General features: G+C 36.3%; 1 protein-coding gene across 2 annotated transcripts in view; it reads right to left on the bottom strand.

Moving 5' to 3' along the window:
* Nucleotides 1–505: 505 nt before the first annotated feature.
* Nucleotides 506–20553, bottom strand: part of LOC131030586 (uncharacterized) — a 57968-nt gene continuing 37920 nt past the window's right edge. For both annotated transcript variants that reach the window (XM_057961452.2, XM_059209563.1), the window contains exons 2-8: nucleotides 7640–7804; nucleotides 7425–7538; nucleotides 7172–7325; nucleotides 6815–6939; nucleotides 2268–2381; nucleotides 2039–2111; nucleotides 506–934 (exon numbers count right to left, since the gene is read on the bottom strand). In XM_057961452.2, the coding sequence (XP_057817435.2) occupies nucleotides 897–934; nucleotides 2039–2111; nucleotides 2268–2381; nucleotides 6815–6939; nucleotides 7172–7325; nucleotides 7425–7538; nucleotides 7640–7705 (684 nt within the window). In that variant the 5' untranslated portion in view covers nucleotides 7706–7804 and the 3' untranslated portion in view covers nucleotides 506–896. The remainder of the gene's footprint in view (nucleotides 935–2038; nucleotides 2112–2267; nucleotides 2382–6814; nucleotides 6940–7171; nucleotides 7326–7424; nucleotides 7539–7639; nucleotides 7805–20553) is intronic.

The following is a 20553-nucleotide window of genomic DNA, read 5'->3' as shown; positions in this document are numbered from 1 at the left end:
CTACTCTTAAGGGCTTCCACTTTTATTTAAACCACATCCTTAGTATTCTTGGTTAGGAAAAGCCCCCATGACAGATTGATGCTCTTTCCTTAAGTAGCCAAAGCCTGCTTTCTATTTCTTCCATGGCAAACTGGACTTTTGAAGGAGTTTCCTTCATAGCTGGGAAGTTATATGGAAGACTTTTTCGCTAGATGTGAACCGTGTGAGATTCTCTATTCATATTGGACTGAATCTGGGGATATAGAAGCTTGGAAAGAGGTAGAATGAAAGTATCAAGAGGGTGCTTTTAGAGATGCTCTGGGTTTAGGGCGTTAGTAAAAATTTAGACCTGATATGAAGAGGACGAAGACTGGAAAGGGGGAGTGGGAGAGAAGCGGAAGTGAAAGTAAGGCAGGAGAGTAACTGTCAAATGATGATCCTGATTTAAGTAATCGTTAGTAGCTAAGACAACCCAAAAAATTCTAATTGCAAAAGTTTCTCTAATATGTTTACGAGAAAGCAAGAATGAATCTAATTTTTCAAGTAGCAGTTCCACTCTTATTGTTGTCTATCCCTATAGATGAAATAATGTTTGAACTCTACAGAAGATGTACAGAGATATCAAAATACAAGGCACACAACATTTAGAAAATCTTAACAATATAACTTTTCCCAATTGTGAGTTCAAGAATGGTTAGCTTTTGTTAATAGAAAAGCTCTGCATAATCGGTGAGGTAATGTTGAATGCCGCGATATTTAATAACAAAAGCTTATTTTTAATAAGAAGATGTAAAGCCTGGAATCAGACTAGACGTTTCTTGAACATTGGCAAACAATCATATCACTAACAAATTTACAGTTAGATATCATTTATAATGCATTTACAGTTAGATAGCATTTATAATGCTTCGTGATTGTCAGCCCACCATTGTTCGCTTTCTACCACGCAAACGAACTGCAAAACAAACCACAAATATCTACATGAGTGCAGTGATCAAGAATGGTTAATTTTGTATACTCAAAACCTATTCAGCAGAGTTGGAAACAAAGATGGTCTGCAGCAGTGGAATGGTTTTTTATTCTAAATAAAAAACCTATTCAACACACATTGGACTAAACGAGGTAAGATCAACCTCATATTCAGCAGAAGGATTATGATGTTTTATCAGAATTCATCTGCATAGTTTTTGGATCATACTCTTTGACCTATATTTCACATGAACCCACCTCTCATGTTTCCAAACAAAGATGGTCTGCAGCAGTGGAATGGTTTTTTATTATAAAAAACCTATTCAGCACACATTGGACTAAACGAGGTAAGATCAACCTCATATTCAGTAGAAGGATTATGATGTTTTATCAGAATTCATCTCCATAGTTTTTGGGTCAAACTCTGACCTATATTTCACATGAACCCACCTCTCATATCTCCCACAATCAAGCCCACTTAGCACTAATTACATCTAGGTGATGCTTATAGGGGCAAAGCATCAGGGTTTCCCAGGAGGTCATCCATCTCAATACCACTTAACCATGGAGTTACCCCCAATATGAACTAAAGGGAATCCATAATGAATGGTTCATAAGGCACAACATTTTCTGTAGTTTTTACAAATGCGGTAGCAATCTAGGTGGGTTGATCTCAGAAGAAATACTACGCTTAAGCATGTTTGAGTTGAGTAATATTGGGATGGGTGACTTAAGCACTCTAGAGTCAGAGTAGTACTAGGATGGATTATTTAACTGTGCTTGAGTCAGTAGTACTAGGATGGATGACCCTTCAGGAAGTCCCAACCCTTGTGAGCATCATATAAATAAGTGGACCATTCATGCTCATGAGATATGGATTTATGTGAACAATTATCCATAAAATATAGGTCAATGAGTTTGACTCAAACTATATAGTCGAATCTTGATAAAGCATCATGATTTGACACACTCCTAAAAATAAAGAAAAAAAGCAGAAAATATAAATATTGATTAATGGGATATCACATTTGGAAATTTACACTACCAAATTATCAATAACCATCATATGTTTCATGAAACTCGGGTTTACCTTGAGCTAGCTTGTTAAGGGTAGCAGACCATTGTTTTGATGATTTTCTGTAAGAAGCAAGTACTCTTTCCATCTGCAGACCAGCAAGATAAGAAATCAAGTATCTTTCAACAACTATTAAATCAAGTTATCAACTACTATACCAAAACAAGCATAGAAACATTAGATACATTGGCAATAGAAAGCAAGCATGTGCCATTGAGAAGTATTTATGTTCGTGTTAACTTACAACATTCCCATTAGAAGAATGCATTGACAACAATGCTCTCTCAAGTACATATAAATCCACAGCCTTATCTTCTGGCAATGTAGAGGTGAAACTAAGACCGAAATCAATCAAGACCTGTTCCAGAAACAAAATAATATAGAGATGAATAGTTTCCACTGCGCATCATGTGAATCAATCAAGGACAATTTCATCATGCTAAAACATTAAATAACTTTTCCCAAGCCTCTAAATGTCAGCTAACCATTATCTTAATTTGAGTTGCTTGGCTCTTTCTCTCTAGACATAAATCTCTATATGGGACCCACAGGGATACCCAGCCAAGAAACTCCTTTCATCCTTATCTCAACAGTGGAGGTATCAAGCACATTTTAGATACTATTGATTCACATACAGATGGAGACATGCTGATCCCTCTTCACATAATATTGCTGAGGTATTTCAGTTCTCAAATTCATTGTATTTCTACAGTCCATATTGATATTACACAAGATTTCTGAATTAAACAGTGTGAACACTTTTGCATCAAGTTTTCACACAGTTTAATCCAGAAATCTTGCATAATATTTCAGTTCTCTTTATAATGGCCATCATGGATATACTTCTCTCTTAAATTAAGTGTATCTAAATTCTCCTCATCCGTAGTCCAAGCTACTGAAGCAGGTGTTCATTGCCAGTTCCTTTTATTTTCTCTGTTGGTTCATCATCCATGGATGTTAGGAGAGGTTGTAAAAGTAGTAGCCATCTCATTGAATTGGAATAGATCTAGGAATCATGAACCAAAGATATATAATTCTTTTAGTTAGTGAAGTGGAGTCGAAGATGTATAAATATTTTAGGAGGTTATATCAAGAAATTAATCACACCATGGTATATTGCAGAAGCTAAGGGCCAAATACTGGTGAAGAATGACTGTCTGATGCAAGCAAGTTAGGATGACAACAAAATATGTCAGTAAATCTTTTAGTGTGTTTAGTCAAAATTCTAAGAAATATATATTTCAAATTTGATACGTTGGTGTTCTTATATGAAGAGGAGACCATATAAAAGGTGAAAAGTCATTTTAAAAACTAGCACTTGCATTTATAGAAAAGTTCAGGGGATACGTCAATAAGAAATTAAATGAAAATATAAATATATTTTAATATAACATTAGATGAAGTTCTCTTGCAAATATAAGAATAAGATATATGTATATTAATTTCATTATTATGGTACAATTTCAATTATACAAGTGATATTTGTAAAGTTCAAATTGAACATAATCATGAAATCTAGTGATGACGAACCATACAAATTGCTTTCCATATCATGCTCTCCATTGCTTTGCATTCACCTTGGATGAATGTCTATCAATTAAGGTGTTAATATTCACTTTCCCACCTTAATGTTACAAAACTACTATCCACAATACCTATATATTTCAGCTCATTAGCGTTAAAAACGTTGTATTCTATTCTGTTTGGATGAGCTCAAATTTATTATAAGCCTCGTTAAAATCTAAACCCACATTAAAAGCAAATTTTAAAGGTGAAATTTAAATGTATTTTAATATTACATAGATAATTAAAGATAAAATTTAAATGTAATTTAATATTACATTGAAAAAGTCAATTTTACATTAATAACTATAGTTTAATTTAAACTCATTAGGATATTTTTGTTATTATTAAATATAAATATATTATAATATATAATTAATATAAAATAAAATTATTAACCATAAACCTAATTTAACTCAAGATTAATTATATCTTAATCTTAATTGAATTCTAATCTTAACCCTAACCCAACCCTTAAACTAACACTAATTTTAATTTTAACTATAACCTTAACTTTAACCCTAATACTATTTTCTAATCCAACACTAACACTAATTGCAACTCTAACCCTAACCCTAACCCTAACCCTAATCCATATCCTAACATTAACACTAATGATAAGTTTATAAAACAATCTCAACAAAAATGCCTCCTTTGTATTTAAAAAATATATATTTTCAATTTTAAAAAAAATATTTAATTTATTATGTTATATTATTATTTTCTTTTTTTTTTCTTTAATATATATTTTTTATTATTTTATCTATATAATTATTAATTTTATTTTTTTATATAAGAAATTATAAATTAATTTAAATCAATTCTATATTAATAGATTTAAAAATATAAATAGAATTAATTCAAATTAATTTATAATCTGTTTTTTAAAGGTTTTTTAAAGATATTTATCTACGTTCCTTTTATATAGATTTCTTAAAGATATTTATTAGTAGAGTAAAATAACATTGAAGATCCTAATACTAGGAAATGTAATTTATTGCAACGTTTTTTAGATTATCATTTGAATATCTTTATAATTTTAATATAATTATTAAACTCAAATTAAAACATCAAAAATATTGTATAACAATAAATTTGTTATTTTTATTTATTATTTATTAAATGAATTGTAATAATAAAAAATAAAAAAATATTTTATAAATATATACAAATTTAACTTTAAATTGATTTATAAAATAAATAAAAAATCTTAACACCTTCCTTTATATATACTTATATATTTAACTTTCTATTTATTTATTTAAATTTTAAAACTTAAAACAAAATAATATTTATTCTCATAAATGGTAAATATACATCGGTATATTTAAACAAAATAAAAATAAAAAATTAAATTAAATTAAAAAAATAAAAAATAGAAATAATATACATCTGTATATGAAAGAGGTAAATGGCTGTAATATTTTAAAACACTAAACATTCACCTTAATTAGTGTATAAGGCACATTGTTTCCACTTTAAGTAAATCATCCGAAGCCTTGCAACGGCAATAAAAATACTTCGTATTTCAGGCACCGGGAAAGTAATCGCAAAACTGCTTTCAGCAATTTTATAATCGCGAAACTACTAAACGGTGAAACTATTAAAATCGCCCATTTAAGAGAATAGTTATGGACTGGGAAAACGGACGGCTGTAAAAACGACGGACGTAGAGCAGTGGAAAATAGGTGATTGGTAAATGGTTTGGTGGCATCAAAACATGGTTTAAAGAGGTTTAGTAGTGGTTTGACGGCGTGAGACAGGTATAACAGGGAGATGTGGACAGGCAAGTCCACACTTAAAACAAAGCCTATCGGCTAATTAGAAATCAAGGTCTTCGGTTTCTTAAGAAGTTGATGTACATGATAGTGAAATGAATGTAAATAGATTTATTTGGTCATCAACCTAACCACTTTATTATCAATAGAGGACATTGTGCATTGCATGAAATGATAAAACCTTTTGTGCAATAACTACTTGAGAACATGTTACAGTAGTGCCTGAGGCATTGATCAACATGAAGCAATTAGTCATATAGATGTTTAGAAACACATGAGACATTCAAGTGAACACAACTTCAAAGGGAATCCTGGAAAGAATGCCCATACTCAGGATTGAAAAAGAACTATAGAACTCAGGGGTCTGCATTTGAGCATCCCACTAGATAGGGATAGAGTGTTTAATTTATGGTATATCTGCTTTTACCATCCTATAAGATAGGGATAGTGTTTAATTTATGGTATATCTGCTTTTACCATCCTATAAGATAGGGATAGCAAATTCAATTTCAAGAAATATTTTAGGGGATCTTGTAGCATTGTTAGTTCAAACTTAAATTTTACTAAATGGGGAATGTAAGAATATGCTATCAGACACTACACTAAAATAGGTAATTAGTCATTGGTCTATTGTGAATTGTCAAACACATGCTCCCATACCCAGGATTGACGAAGAACTATACAACTCAGGAATCTGCATTTAACCATCCCACTAGGTAGGGATAGAGTGTTCAATTTATAGCATATCTGGTTTTACCGTCCTATAAGATGAGGATAGGAAATTCCATTTCAAGAAATATTTTAGGGGATCTTGGACCATTATTTATTTTACTAAATCGGGAATGTTTGAATATGCTATCAGACACTAAACTAAGGTAATGAGTCATTGGTCTATTGTGAATTGTCAAATGCACGCTGCCCTTACTCGGGGTTGACAAAGAACTATAAAACTCAGGGGTCTGCATTTAAGCATCCCACTAGATAGCTATAGAGTGTTCAATTTATTGCATATCTGGTTGTACCATCCTATAAGATAGGGATAGGAAATTCAATTTCAAGAAATATTTTAGGTGATCTTGTACCATTATTAGTTTAAACTTAAATTTTAAGAAATGTGGAATATTCAAATATGCTATCAGACACTAAACTAAAATAGGAATGAGACATTGGTTTATTGTGAATTGTCAATTGCATGCAAATTGACATGGAATAGAAGGGGACTCTTGGAGAGGTTAAGGTCATAGACAAAGACAACAAATAAGTCATAAATAGTCGTGCAAAGGTAGAGGGCATCAAGATTCTAACTTATCGCATAGGTGTGACCAGACTCCATAACCATCACTACATTCCTCACAATTCATGGTCCAATTTCTTGTTTTTGTCGTTTCATTCTTTTTGCAATGGCTACTCTCCAAAATACAATGATAAATCTTTAAAAACACCATCATACCAACTGTTTGGAATCACCATGAATTATCATATTTGATGTGGTTAGATCGCCATGCACCAAGCCTCCATCATGTAACTGTCCAACAGCTCTACCTATCTGCACAGCAATGTCCTCTATTTGTTCCCCTGAAGTCAAGACAAACCTTGTTACTCAATAGTTACTTAAATCAGTTCAGAAACGGCATGAAAATTACTAAAATATAGAAATAAAGGAAGATCAAATAGAATCCAGTAAGCAAATATTGTGTGAAATATATATAAGAAATAATCAATGAAGCAATAATGAAATGTATAAAGTGGCATCTTCAAAGCGAAATTATCAATCATGTTGGATGTACATATTCCTAAAAAGGTGTACCATAACCAGGAAGTGACCCTGCTTGCAAAAGCACCTCTTTGACAGAAGGGCCATCTATATACTCAAATGTCAGTGTATGCATCTCAGAATCCAGGGCAAAAAGAGTGGGAGTTGCCACTCCAAGCCTTCTAGCCTTGGTCATGCATCGTGCTTCCTATACATTTTAATTCAAATCATTTCAATTATCTTGCATGATTATCAATATAACACAACAAAAAAAATTGAAACTTGGTAATTCTTTGTATATCCTGACCCCATAAAGACGTTTTAGGGTCAACTTTGAATCCAAAATAGGATGCCTATACTTCTTTGAGAAACGCTCCTTAATAATGGCCCTTCTTCCCATAAATAAACTCTCAAATATTCTCTGCATGCAAGAACCCATTTTACCTAAGAAAAAGAAAGAATACATTGAAGAGCATGGTTGAAACAAGATTAAGGAAATAATAACATAACCAAGCTACTCACACCCTCTGCACCCTGCTTGAACAGTTTTCCCAATGGCGCTGGTCCATCCTTGCACTGCATCTCCATGACTAATTTGTGTGCAAATTTTGCTCAATATAATACAGGTTACCTTGATTTTGATTATTGGATGGACACCAATTTCACAAGCATTAGAATCAAATATTCCTGTATGCACAAAGCACCAAACGCAAGTTAATTGCAGTCATGATAATAATTGAAAAACTTGGACTTGGTAATAACTCAGTAGACCCAAAAATTTCAAAATTTTGGACTCAGCAAAATCTTAACAAATTTTCTGAAAATTCAAAAATACATACATATGTAAAACAATCTTAAAAACATGCATAAAACTGATTTCTTGAAGGTCATAAGTAGTGTTCCTTCTTTTGTAGATAAAAAGTTAAAAACAAATTCAATTCACATCACCGAGTCAATATGATTATAAATTACATATCTGCATCAATATTTCAAACTTCATTTGTGATAAACATGGGTCCAAAACAATTTTTAATTTTTGCTGTTTAAAACCAGAGTGGGGTCTGGGGTTGGGGTTGTGCGACAGTGCCCCTTGTGGGCATTTGGGGGCAGAGCCACAAGGTGGTGAAGAGGCAGTGCCCCTCATGGGGCCCTGGGAGCAGAGTCCCAGCTTTTGAGGGCTGAATGCAGTGACCTTGGTGTGCAACCTTCATGGTGCTGCTTGAATGCTAAAAAAAACAGCTCTAATGTTCAAAAAAATGACAAAAAATTGGATTTTCTTTTTTGGTGGAAGAGCCTTATTCATAAATGATTGAGTTTTCCGCCTGATTCTGTGAAAAAATGTGTGTGTGTGTACATATATACACATACATATGTATGTATGTATATGTTATATGTATACATGTATATATATGTGTTATGTGTGTATGTATACATATGTGTGTGTGCGTGTGCACACATATATTTAAATGTCACAATAATATATGTACATATTACTATTGAACAGACTACCCCAGCCAAAATGATTCTGAGAAAAATAATAAATTGGTGAACCAACAAACCCAAATACAAACCAGCAACAAAGGAATGCACCGACTCTCCAAAATGAGAGTGAAACATCTCCTGCGAACGCAATCAGAATCAAACTTCATAATAACAGATGGACCAGTAAGCTGGACTCCCAAACAATTATGTGTTGTCACGATCTCCACAAATTCTCCTTCAAGGGTTAACTCATATGCGGATAGAGTACCCTTGAAGATACAGGAAAATCCTAACTTCAGTTTTACTGAGCTTAATAATATACACTGATGTGAAACCCACATCATGAACTATATCTTGGCTTTTGAACAGTATTGATTATAAATAGGGATTAAGACAGTGGAAACCCTAAGTAAAAACCTCATTAAGAATCTGTGCCAAAGAAAATACAAGTGAATTCACACTACATTTGATAAACTTGCCCCCTAGCACTTTGTTGCATTGCTAGTACATAATTTCAGACTCTCTCTCCTAATGTCAAGAGAGGAGAACTAAGAAGATGAGCAAGGTGCGGAAATTCAGGTAGCAGACTGACTACCAAAGGAGTGGGAATTTGAGATAAAACTCTGTATTTTCAGGTAACAGCTCATTCATTGTCCTTGCTATACAGCTTGAAAGTTTTAGAATTTTAATTTAATCAATTCTCAAGTTGACTGATATCCTGATCAAAAAAGCCCTGTTAAAAGGGGGCAACAATTTTTTGTTTGCCTCCAAAGCTTCTACATGTTATCAAGTGCATTGAAACCGAATCACAGGGTACCATCCAAGTCATCCAAGCCTTGTCCAAATTTATATCTTAAAGGTCTCAAGTGAAGCTATGGCTAGCATATATTGGATTGGAAATCTTCAAAAGGCCTTCAACATGAAGGTTGAACTCTTAGGCTTACCTGGCAATTGCCTCTAACTACTTATTGAAACGAACCATGCTCTCAAACAATTATCCTGAAGGGTTTCTTAATTAGCCTTGGTTTTACTTTTTTGGTTTAACAAGATCTATACCTGCTGATATTTAATTTCAAAAACTACCTTTTGAATGTGCTAAAGCCTAAAATTTATAAGATTGGAGTGTTTATGGCTGTTTCAAAGGAGCAATCATTGCCTCTTGCGATTGTATTCTTTTATCAGGACTGCAATTGACAATATTGTCTTCCTGTAACCAACTGGAAGTTGGGATCAAAACTTGCCAATCAACTTCTACAAACTTCAAATTTTGTCTGATGATTTGTTTCTAGAAGATATTAAATTTAAAATGATGTATTCGACCAATAGATTGTAGCTCCATTGATTCCCCCATACACCAAGGTTCAAATCCCTCGGAGATGCAACAAAAAGGGATGAAGCTGGGATCATGCCCTAGGCATCTTTGGTAGAATCGACACCCCTAAATCCTTCACTCTTAACCAAAGAGTTATCAACTTAAACTTGTGCTCTTGATCCCAATGGGTTGTGTTGATGTGTTTTTTTATGACACCTTCAAACAAAGCATAAATTACTAGGTATCTTATCCTCTCTTGAACAAAGACCTCTAAGATGCTAAACAATATGATCAAACGAGACGACTCCAAGGTTCCAATAGTCAAGTCTTGACCTTATACATGAATAGACTCAGTGATTGTGATGTGATATGTTGGAATCACAAGGGGGACTTACGTTGAACCTGAATGTTTGGATGCTGCTGGAATGTAGAATTTTAAGTGACTTGAAAAAAAAAAGATAGAAGGATGAGGGTTTAGGAAGCTAGTCTAGTTCTAGGAATGTAAGAGACTATGAATGACGTAGTGAAATTCAACCATGCTTTGTTTCGCCATGCAAGGAACAACTAGGCAAAGCCAGTGCAATCTTCCAAGGAGAGCAAAATGATGTTCAAATTACTACCAACAACATAGACACCATCAATGTAATGCATATCAATGAGTGACTAACAATCAAAGTTAAGCTCATATAGAGAGTTCAATTGACCACACAAGGTACTTTACAATCAGCAAAATACTAGTAGTATGAACATATGAACTTCACCACTAATCATTCACAATAGCTTTCATCCATCTAATGAACATCATCTAACATGAGGATATAACAAGAAACCATGCAATTATGTAGAAGAAACAACACATTCCGCAATAAATTCAATGAAAAGGATTTTTATTTACAAGCTTGGCAATAATTTCTGCCTTCTCCTCCAACTCTACTCTAGCTACTATCTAATTATTGTCTGCTAATGAACTATTAACTATTGACTATTAACTTTAACAAAGGAGAGAGTAGAGCCTTATATAGTGCTCTTTATACAAATAGGCGGCCAAGATCAAATCCACATCAATGGCCAAGATTGAAAGGTAGAAACCCTAATAAGGGTTTGTTACACCCATTATATAGCATTTAATGCTTGACCAATGATAAAATTACATTAGATAGGACACATGTCCTCCTTTGAATGTTGACCAATAAATGATGAGGTTAGGTATATCAAACTTTGGGCCCACATGTACTAGTTATCCGCCTCATTGGATGAGTCAGATATATTGAATATGGACACCCTTTACTTGGAATGATGCGATTGGGTTGAAGATGACCAGACGCCACCTCAACTTGCTCCTCTTGTAACTCATCACAAAGAATAGTTTGTGATTCAAGCAATACCTCTTGATACTCAACATTTCCAAGAACCTGCAGTGATTGAGGTGATGGTGGGAGATATTCCCAAATTGCATCATCTCTCTAACTTGATCACCTTCACTTGCTATACTGGCAATGATTCTTGGATTTCCGAAGGAAATTCAAGATAGTCATAACATTTCTTTCATCATCAATATGATGTCTTTGAATATCTTAGCTCTTGATCTTGCATCTCATTGTTATCTCTTCATCCTTCATTCAACGGCATCCTTGAAGGTGTTGAATATTCATCCTTGAAACATGATTTCTTCACTTGTGTCTGCTCTTTCTCCTTCTTTGTAGTGTGTTTCTTTGATGCCTCCATGATGTGATGTCCCTCTCTTACATCCATCAATGTGAATGCCTTGATGTGCTTGAGCAACCCTTCCATTCATTGCTCTATCTTGATGTTGATTTTCATCTTGTGATGATGATTCTTTATTCTTTCTTGCAACGTTGATGAATATGGAGTGTTTATTATGTATGGCAATCTGTCTCCTTGCCTTGAATGTGTTATATCCTCCATGACATTGGTTAGCCTCCTTGCATTGTTATTGGTGAATCACCCATCTGCCTTCCTTGGATAGCCTGATCTCTCCCTAAAGTAGTGAAGCATTCCTCCACTTCCCTGCATGTTTAGATCTTGGTGTTGGTGGCAGCCAGTTCCTTCATTTGATCACCTGCAACAACAATAAGCTAGCATCAAACACCTACGATATATATAGATTTCAAATATTTTCCAAGTTTCCTAACCTGATATATCCTCCTAATGATGCTGTGATTTCTGACCTTATGGCTGATTTTACTGATTTCAGGTCTGATTTGGAGCTCTTAAAGGTCTGATTGGTGTTTCCACCATATTGTAGACAAATCAGCAGATCTGATTTTTTTATTTTTGAAGTTTGATCTTAGCTTTATAGGTTTGATTCTTATCTGCTTGCCCCTGGTCATGGATTGAAGGGGTCATTGGAAGTAATATCCAAAGGTGGTCAGGTTTCTAAGGGATCACTGACAGTGGTCATGGATTTTGAGTGTCATTGACAATGTCTTGGAGCAGGTCAGGGTTTTGAGGGGTCATTGATAGTGACTTGGAGCTGGTCGGGGATTTGACTAGCAACTGGAAATGACATCAAGTAGGTCGTGGTTTTGAGGTGCTACTGGAAATCAGCAATGTGATCAGGCTTTTGGGGTGCCACTGACAATGACCATAGATGGTCGTGGATTTTTACCCCTACTGGAAATGATAGCAAGTAGGTCGGACTTTTGGTGACCAACTGGAAGTAACATCTTTGTCCTTAGTCCTTTGCATCTTATCATCGACTTGATCACTTGTTTTGCTTAAACATTGAAATCATTCATCTCTAGCAGTGCAAACATTATGTCTTTAGGCGGGGTTTTGGGTGCTCAGTGGAAGTGACTAGAGCTGGTCGTGGATTTCACCCCCAAGTGGAAGTGGTCAAGAGGGTCGTGGATTTGGATGGTCACTGGAAGTGGCTCCAAAGCATCAATATCACTTGCTCAATGAACATTTCAAGGCATTTCCACTCTCTCTTAGCAGATTTTACCAATCTCAAACATGATTATCCTTCAAAACTTCAAGTATTCACCTCAATCAGTGTTAATTTCACCAAGTATAAGGACCTGCTCATCCTGATCGGGCTTTTGACAGCCAACTAGAAATGCTCCCAAGGTGGTTTAACCTTTTGAGGGTCATTGGAAGTGGCTCCAAGAAGCTGATCAAGGATTTAGGCATCCACTAGAAGTGGTGATGAAGCAAGTCGTGGATTTGAGGGGTCAATGGAAGTGACTTGACTTGTCCCATTTTGCTGCTTCTATCACTTACTTCGTCTATTTCATGAGTTACCCATTCATCTTATGAAAGTAACCTCAGCTTGCTCCTCTTGTAACTCATCACAAGGAATAGTTTGTGATTCAGGCAATATCTCTTGATACTCAACATTTCCAACCGCCTGCAGTGACTGAAGTGATGGTGGGAGATATTCCCAAATTGCATCATCTCTCGGACTTGATCACCTTCACTTGCTATACTGGCGATGATTCTTGGATTTCCAGAGGAAATTCAAGATAGTCATAACATTTCTTTCATCATCAATATGATGTCTTTGAATATCTTAGCTCTTGATCTTGCATGCTCATTGCTATCTCTTCATCCTTCATTCAATGGTGTCCTTGAAGGTGTTGAATATTCATCCTTGAAACATGATTTCTTCACTTGTGTCTGCTCTTTCTCCTTCTTTGTAGTGTGTTTCTTTACTGCCTCCATGATGTGATGTCCCTCTCTTACATCCATCAATGTGAATGCCTTGATGTGCTTGAGCAACCGTTCAGTTCATTGCTTTATCTTGATGTTGATTTTCATCTTGTGATGATGATTCTTTATTCTTTCTTGCAACATTGATGAATATGGAATGTTCATTATGAATGGCAATCCATCTCCTTGCCTTGAATGTGTTGGATCCTCCATGACATTGGTTTGCCTCCTTGCATTGTTATTGGTGAAACACCCATCTGCCTTCCTTGGATAGCCTGATCTCTCCCTAAAGTAGTGAAGCTTTCCTCCACTTTCCTGCATGTTTAGATCTTGATGTTGGTGGAGCTAGTTCCTTCATTTGATCACCTGCAACAACAAGCTAGCATCAAACACCTATGATATATATAGATTTCATACAATTTCCAAGTTTTCTAACCTGATATATCCTCCTAATGATGCTCTGATTTCTGATCTTATGTCTGATTTTACTGACTTCAGGTCTGATTGGTGTTTCCACCATGTTGTAGACAAATCAGCAGGTCTGATTTTTTTATTTTTGAAGTTTGATCTTATAGCTTTATAGGTCTGATTCTTATCTGCTTGCCCCTGGCCGTGGATTGAAGGGTTCATTGGAAGTAATATCCAAAGGTGGTTGGGTTTTTGTGGGATCACTGACAGTAGTCGTGGATTTTGAGTGTCACTGACAGTTTCTTGGAGCAGGTCGTGGTTTCGAGGGTCACTGACAGTGACTTGGAGCAGGTCGGGGTTTTGACTAACTGGAAATGACATCAAGTAGGTCGTGGTTTTGAGTTGCTACTGGAAATCAGCAATGTGATCGGGCTTTGGGGGTGCCAGTGACAATGACCATAGGTGGTCGTAGATTTTGACCCCTATTGAAAATGATAGCAAGCAGGTCGGACTTTTAGTGACCAACTGGAAGTAACATCTTCCTCCTGAAGCCTTTGCATCTTATCATCAACTTGATCACTTGTTTTGCTTAAACATTGAAATCATTCATCTCTAGCAGTGCAAACATTAAGTCTTTAGGCAGGGTTTTGGGTGCTCAGTGGAAGTGACTAGAGCTGGTCCTGGATTTCATCCCCAAGTGGAAGTGGTCAAGAGGGTTGTGGATTTGGAGGATCACTGGAAGTGGCTCCAAAGCATCAATATCACTCACTCAATGAACATTTCAAGGCATTTCCACTCTCTCTTAGCAGATTTTACCATCTCAAACATCATTATCCTTCAAAACTTGAAGTATTCACCTCAATCAGTGTTAATTTCACCGAGTATAAGGGCCTGCTCATCCTGATCGGGCTTTTGACAGCCAACTGGAAATGCTCCCAAGATAGATGGACCTTTTGAGGGTCACTGGAGGTGGCTTGAAGAAGCTGGTCGGGGATTTAGGCATCCACTTGAAGTGGTGATGAAGCAAGTCATGGATTTGAGGGGTCACTGACTTGACTTGTCCCATTTTGCTGCTTCTATCATTTACTTCATCTATTTCATGGGTTCTCCATTCAACTTATGAAAGTAACCTCATCTCTACGAGGCTTCTTTATGCCCTGACTACCCTCTCACCAAGCATTTCACTCCGTCCGACAGTTCTCCACACTTAGACTCAACATTCCTATCCTATCCTAGAACTTGAAAGCTACATGGTAATGATCAAATGAAATGATCATCATAAATTGTTCATCACCAAGGCCTTGAGAGGCTGAGAGCTAAACTAACTCAATTCCATCATAAAGAGAGAGACATGACTTGATCACTACCTGACAACCTAAGGCACTGCACCTCCTCAAGTAAAAGGTTAATAGCTAAAGACACTTAAACTACTGTCAAGCCCAACAACTAAACTAAGACAGCTAACCAAGAAAGCGAAAAAAAGATGGGGTCCTCATTTGCAATGGGGCAATGTGTGAAAACATCACAACAGGTTGCAAACATGATCTTGGGTTGGTATAAAAAACTCAAACAAAACAAAAATGACAGTTTGAAAATTTGAAAGGCTGTTTTCTTTATCACAGAAATAGGAAGGGACGTTTCTGCATTCACCCTTAGGCCTATGCTTCCCAATCAGATTCATTGACTGATTAAGGAAGCACAGGAAACCAAAAAATCTTAAAGCTATTCAGGAATTTAGTTTCCCTTAGGTTTAACTTGCCAGAAGGCATCAATTAACATGAAATGTAAGGAAAAAAAACACTTCCACAGCTTCATTTGTAACACAAATCCAACATTTCCCTCTGTAAAAGCTTGACTGGCACAACACATGCTCTGGAATCTGAACAAATATTCAGTAAGACAAGAATGCCGTGATTTTCCTCCAATATAGCAAGTCCCGACTACTTGTCCCTAAAGTGGAAAAAAGATAAGACACCCTGAAAATTTGTCATGGAGATTCTAAAAATTTCACTAGAAAAATCATCCTCAAAATCTGTGGTTTTCCCTCAGAATAACTGCCAAGCAGCAAATCAAAGGTGTGGTGGTGAAAGGATGCACAGGGCAACAAAAATGCATTCAGAAATCTGCACAAAAAAACACCCATAAATTCATAATTCTGCAGAGCCGTTGTAAAGACTCGGAAACAACATTCAAGATAGAATCGTGAAATTATAATTCACCAGCAGAAAAAGATTTTTTACAGTTGGTAGTGTAAAAAGGGAAGCGGTGAATAAGCATAGCTTTTTTAAACAGCTTTTCTTCAATTTAAAGCTCTGCAGATATGTGTGGTTTTATACTCTGCTTTTCTGCTTTAAAGCTGCATAATCAAATTGCAATTGTTATATTTTTAGGAATGGCTTTGCATTTAAATGAAAACGTGATGGGCCTAAATTTGCACAGCCATCTCCATTCACAGCAGAACCATTCTTCATCAAACCAGGGCAAGTGCACTTAGGACATGAGTGCATAAGGTATGTAGTTTATACAATTTCATGGCATCTTTTTGTACACTGTATTCTATGTTCTGTGCTCTGTATTGTGTTTTGTGTGTTCTCTGAAATATATATGGTATGTCTGTGAGGCTAGAGTGAAGCATATACCATTTGCAACATATCTTAAAATCAACGCAGTTAGCTTTGATGTCATCCATCACCGCTTAAAGATGCATGTGAACATTATTGAGATCTTAGCTCTGAGTAGAGAGGATTCATCTGTTTTTGCCGCTGCCTTTCAATCATTTTGTGAATAATCTGTTTGGTGGGTTGTGCACCTGCCTTTTTGCCAACATTACTTGAACTGAGATTTCCAAACCCATCAGCTCAACATTCCTAAATATAGAAATTTTGAGCATTTCGGTAATGCATTGTCTAGTTGAAATGAGATGGAACTGAAATTGGACAAGTCATATTCATTATTTGGGATGAAAGTCATTGTATAGGGAAAATTGGTCATATGCTCTGCTATATTGCATGTGTTTCTTTTGTTCCAGTGGCCATCTACAAGTAGACATTAATCTCTAGGTTAAGTTTCTCTTATCTATTAAGAAGACTGGTTAGATTGTTAGGGAAAAGTTTGTGACCTTTTTGGTTCATGCAGAAATTGAAAGGTCATTTTAGTTAAAAGTTGAATCCATGGATGAATTCCAGCATTCACTGAAACTGTGGGAAATGACCCTAAAACAGATGGAAGATTTACTTCACATTCTTTACCTTTGATAAAGACGACTTTATAGAGTAATAAAGAGAATGATACCTTATATTGTATACAATAGAGGAAGTGGTTTCACCATATTGTTCCTAAAATAAAGGCAATCCACATCGTATGATTTGGTTAAGGGTGCCATCGAATGGAAATTTCAGCATTTAGACCTGGCTTAGCTCTTGTTGATGTGTGTTTTAGGCACATAACATTACAGAATAAATTACCAAGATAATTTACTCTCTCTTGAACAAAATCACCTCAAATGCTAAGAATGAGACCAACTAAAATGATTCCAAGGTTTCTACATGTCAGGGCTTGACGAGTGGGTAACTCAATGGTCGATGTGGATTGCCGTGTTCACTTGGGGACTTACGCAAAAGTTTGGATTATCATGAAGATGCGGAGTAAGTGTGTTGGCAACTTAAGATTTATCAATATGGCTCTGGATTTTACTTCTTACTAAAAAAAGGGGGAAAAGGAATAGGGTTCAGGAAATCTATTCTAAGCCTAGGAATGTAGGAAATGCTGAATGGATCTAGTGGAATCAAACTAGGCAAGGTCTCACAAACAGGTATTGACACAAGCTTAGTGCAATCGTCTAAGGTATGCTTAAAGATTTTCAGGCTATCACCATCCAACGTTGACACCATCCAAGTTGATGCTTGTCAAGGGATGCGTAATAGTTGAAGTTAAGCTTACTTAAATTTCCAGTTGACCACACAAGGTGCACTTACTGGAGGCAAGAGGTTAGTGGTATGGATTAAGGATTCCACTCAATCTAACATACATGAAAATAAATTCTAATCTAACTTGGAGGAATTGAGAACCATGAATGCAAATACAACACTTGAAGAGCAAAATCACCAACAATTGAACAATGATTATGATTCAAATAGTTGTAGCATATACCAACAATTCTACAAAAAATCTCTTACAAATGAGAGACAAGGAGGCATATATAGAGTCTCTTACAAAATGGATGGCCAAGATTGATTCAAGATCAACGACTGAGATCATGCCAACAAAACCCTAGAATTGCCCTAATTAGGGTTTACATAAAAAATGGTGCCACCAACATATGGCCCAATGAAAAGATACCTAGTCATCAAATAGGGAATCTTCTAGAAGATTCCTCCCTGCATCTCTCTCTCTCCTAGCATACTCCAAGAATCTAGCCAATACTGAATCTAACTCTTCCATGGAAATGCTAGGCAAGGTATCCTGTTGTAAATCAATCACGTCTAGTGTATCCGAGCAAGCATCCGAAGTGTTCTCCCATTCTAGCATGAGCTTCTGTGAACTATGAACATGAATCAACAAAGAGACCAAGTCGTCTATCTGACTCTTCTTCAAAGAGTCCAATTGGCAAAAATACATAAATTTCATCTTGTCTCTTAATTGGGCTAAGTGTAAACCACTAGCATCACTAACATCGACACCCAATAATTCCTCAATCAAGGCAAGGATCTTCATCTGAATGTCCTGAATCAATCCTTCCATCTCCATACAACTCAACTAGGCATTCTCATAAGTTGATTTCTTCACGGCTAATGAACAATACCAGCCATGGAAATCGTATCTGTCTCCACTGTGCACAATGCTCTCGTTGACCAAGGTGGAATTAGGAATCTTCTTCAAAGCCTGGAGGCGTGGAATAGTCTTCTCTTGAATAAGCCGGAATTCTTCCCAAACTCCCTCCAAATACTGGATTTTGAATGTGAGCCCTATTGTCCTATCATATGCATGGACAAACTAAGTAAAGAAATCATCTGCCTACTTTCTTGTATTTTCAATCCACTTTTCCACCTCTGAGAGTGTACCTCTCGTTGCCTCATAGTGTGAATGCATTCCATGGTCAACTACAATAGGAGAAATAAGGGTGGGATTTTCACGCCTTATCCCTGCAATATACTCTCTAAGTTTGATATTCTCTTCTCTGTACCTTTCTTTCTCCGCAATCTCTCTGTCTAATCTTGCATCGATTGCTTTTCAACAACCTCCTGAAATTCTTGCTTTCTGGATGTACGACCAAGGGTAACTGAAGTGATCTGGAAATCCATAGGAGTAGCAATGTCTGTTGTCACGCCTGCAATAGGAACAACAATCTGTGCAATCTACATTCTTGTCTCATCTCTAGCTATGTGCAACAAAATCTCCACTCTCTTGGGTTCTTTCTCCTCAGCACTCCTAGATAGGTAGTCATCAATGTCGTCAATAGGCTATATCTCTATCATTTTCTTACTTTTCCCCATACTTCCCATTAGCCATTCAGGAATAGCGGCCATCTTCATGCCATCATCGAGACACATTTCTCGATCAAGTCCTCTCAATGCCGAGATAACATCATCATCATCATCAGGATTATTCCTGGTCCAATCGTATACCTCATTTACCAAACTAACTTCCAAAAGGACAGTAGGGGATCCCGGCTGATCATCATTCTCATTCGGAGGTGCAGATGTCGCTGTGGCATGTAACTCCTGAATATTCCCTGGTAGTATCACCATGTTGGAACATTGTTGAGTCTCCTTGTTCTGCTCTGTTACTACAATCACTTTGATTGATGAGACACTGAGAGGTGGTGAAGAAAATAAAAGGTGGAGGAATGATAGTCTTTTGTTTCTTCTTCACCTCCTCAATCTTCTTCCCTTTGGCCTTGACTTCTCTTGGCTTGTTCTTCCTTCTCTTTGGAGCTTGACTCTCTTCGTCTGCATGAATCCTAACATCACTAACAGTCCTCTAACCATGCTCGGAAGTAGACTCTTCCGACTTCGTCCTTTCATAAGTGAAGGGAACACCCATATCAATTAATTTATTCATCTGTATATCTACCCATACACGGGAGAAACTCAAGACCTCTCTCATCAATACATTCAGGTCAATCTCTTTTGACTCTGACCAATTTGGCAATAGGATTGCCTTCTTCATTTCACTCTCATACTGTGGATGTGTACGATCTCTGTTATCTAACACTTGATCAAGAATGAGGAAAAGTCCACACTTCCTCATGAAATCCACTGACAGTCTGGACCACATTCTTCTCTTCACTACTTGCTCATCCATCAGGTTGGCCCAATAATCTTCTATGTCCACTTTGTGGATGAACTTCTCTCCCCTGATCCTTCCTACTTTCTTGTCTGGATCAAATCTTTCTCTTTTCTTATATGTAGCAAATCGATAGAATGCAAGCTCCTCACTCGCAATGCTGGTGGCTATGGCAGACTGGCAAACCTCTGACATTTTCCCAACTGAAATAGGGAATGTCATGCCTGTCCTATGCTTCTCTCTTTGAATGACATCGAACTCTAGAAGTTGTCTCACC

This window comes from Cryptomeria japonica, chromosome 8 (genome assembly GCF_030272615.1).
Source record: "Cryptomeria japonica chromosome 8, Sugi_1.0, whole genome shotgun sequence".
In the NCBI taxonomy this organism is placed as follows: Eukaryota; Viridiplantae; Streptophyta; class Pinopsida; order Cupressales; family Cupressaceae; genus Cryptomeria; species Cryptomeria japonica.
The sequence above is the reverse complement of the archived record's forward strand: the minus strand, read 5'-3'. Positions and strand labels throughout refer to the sequence as shown.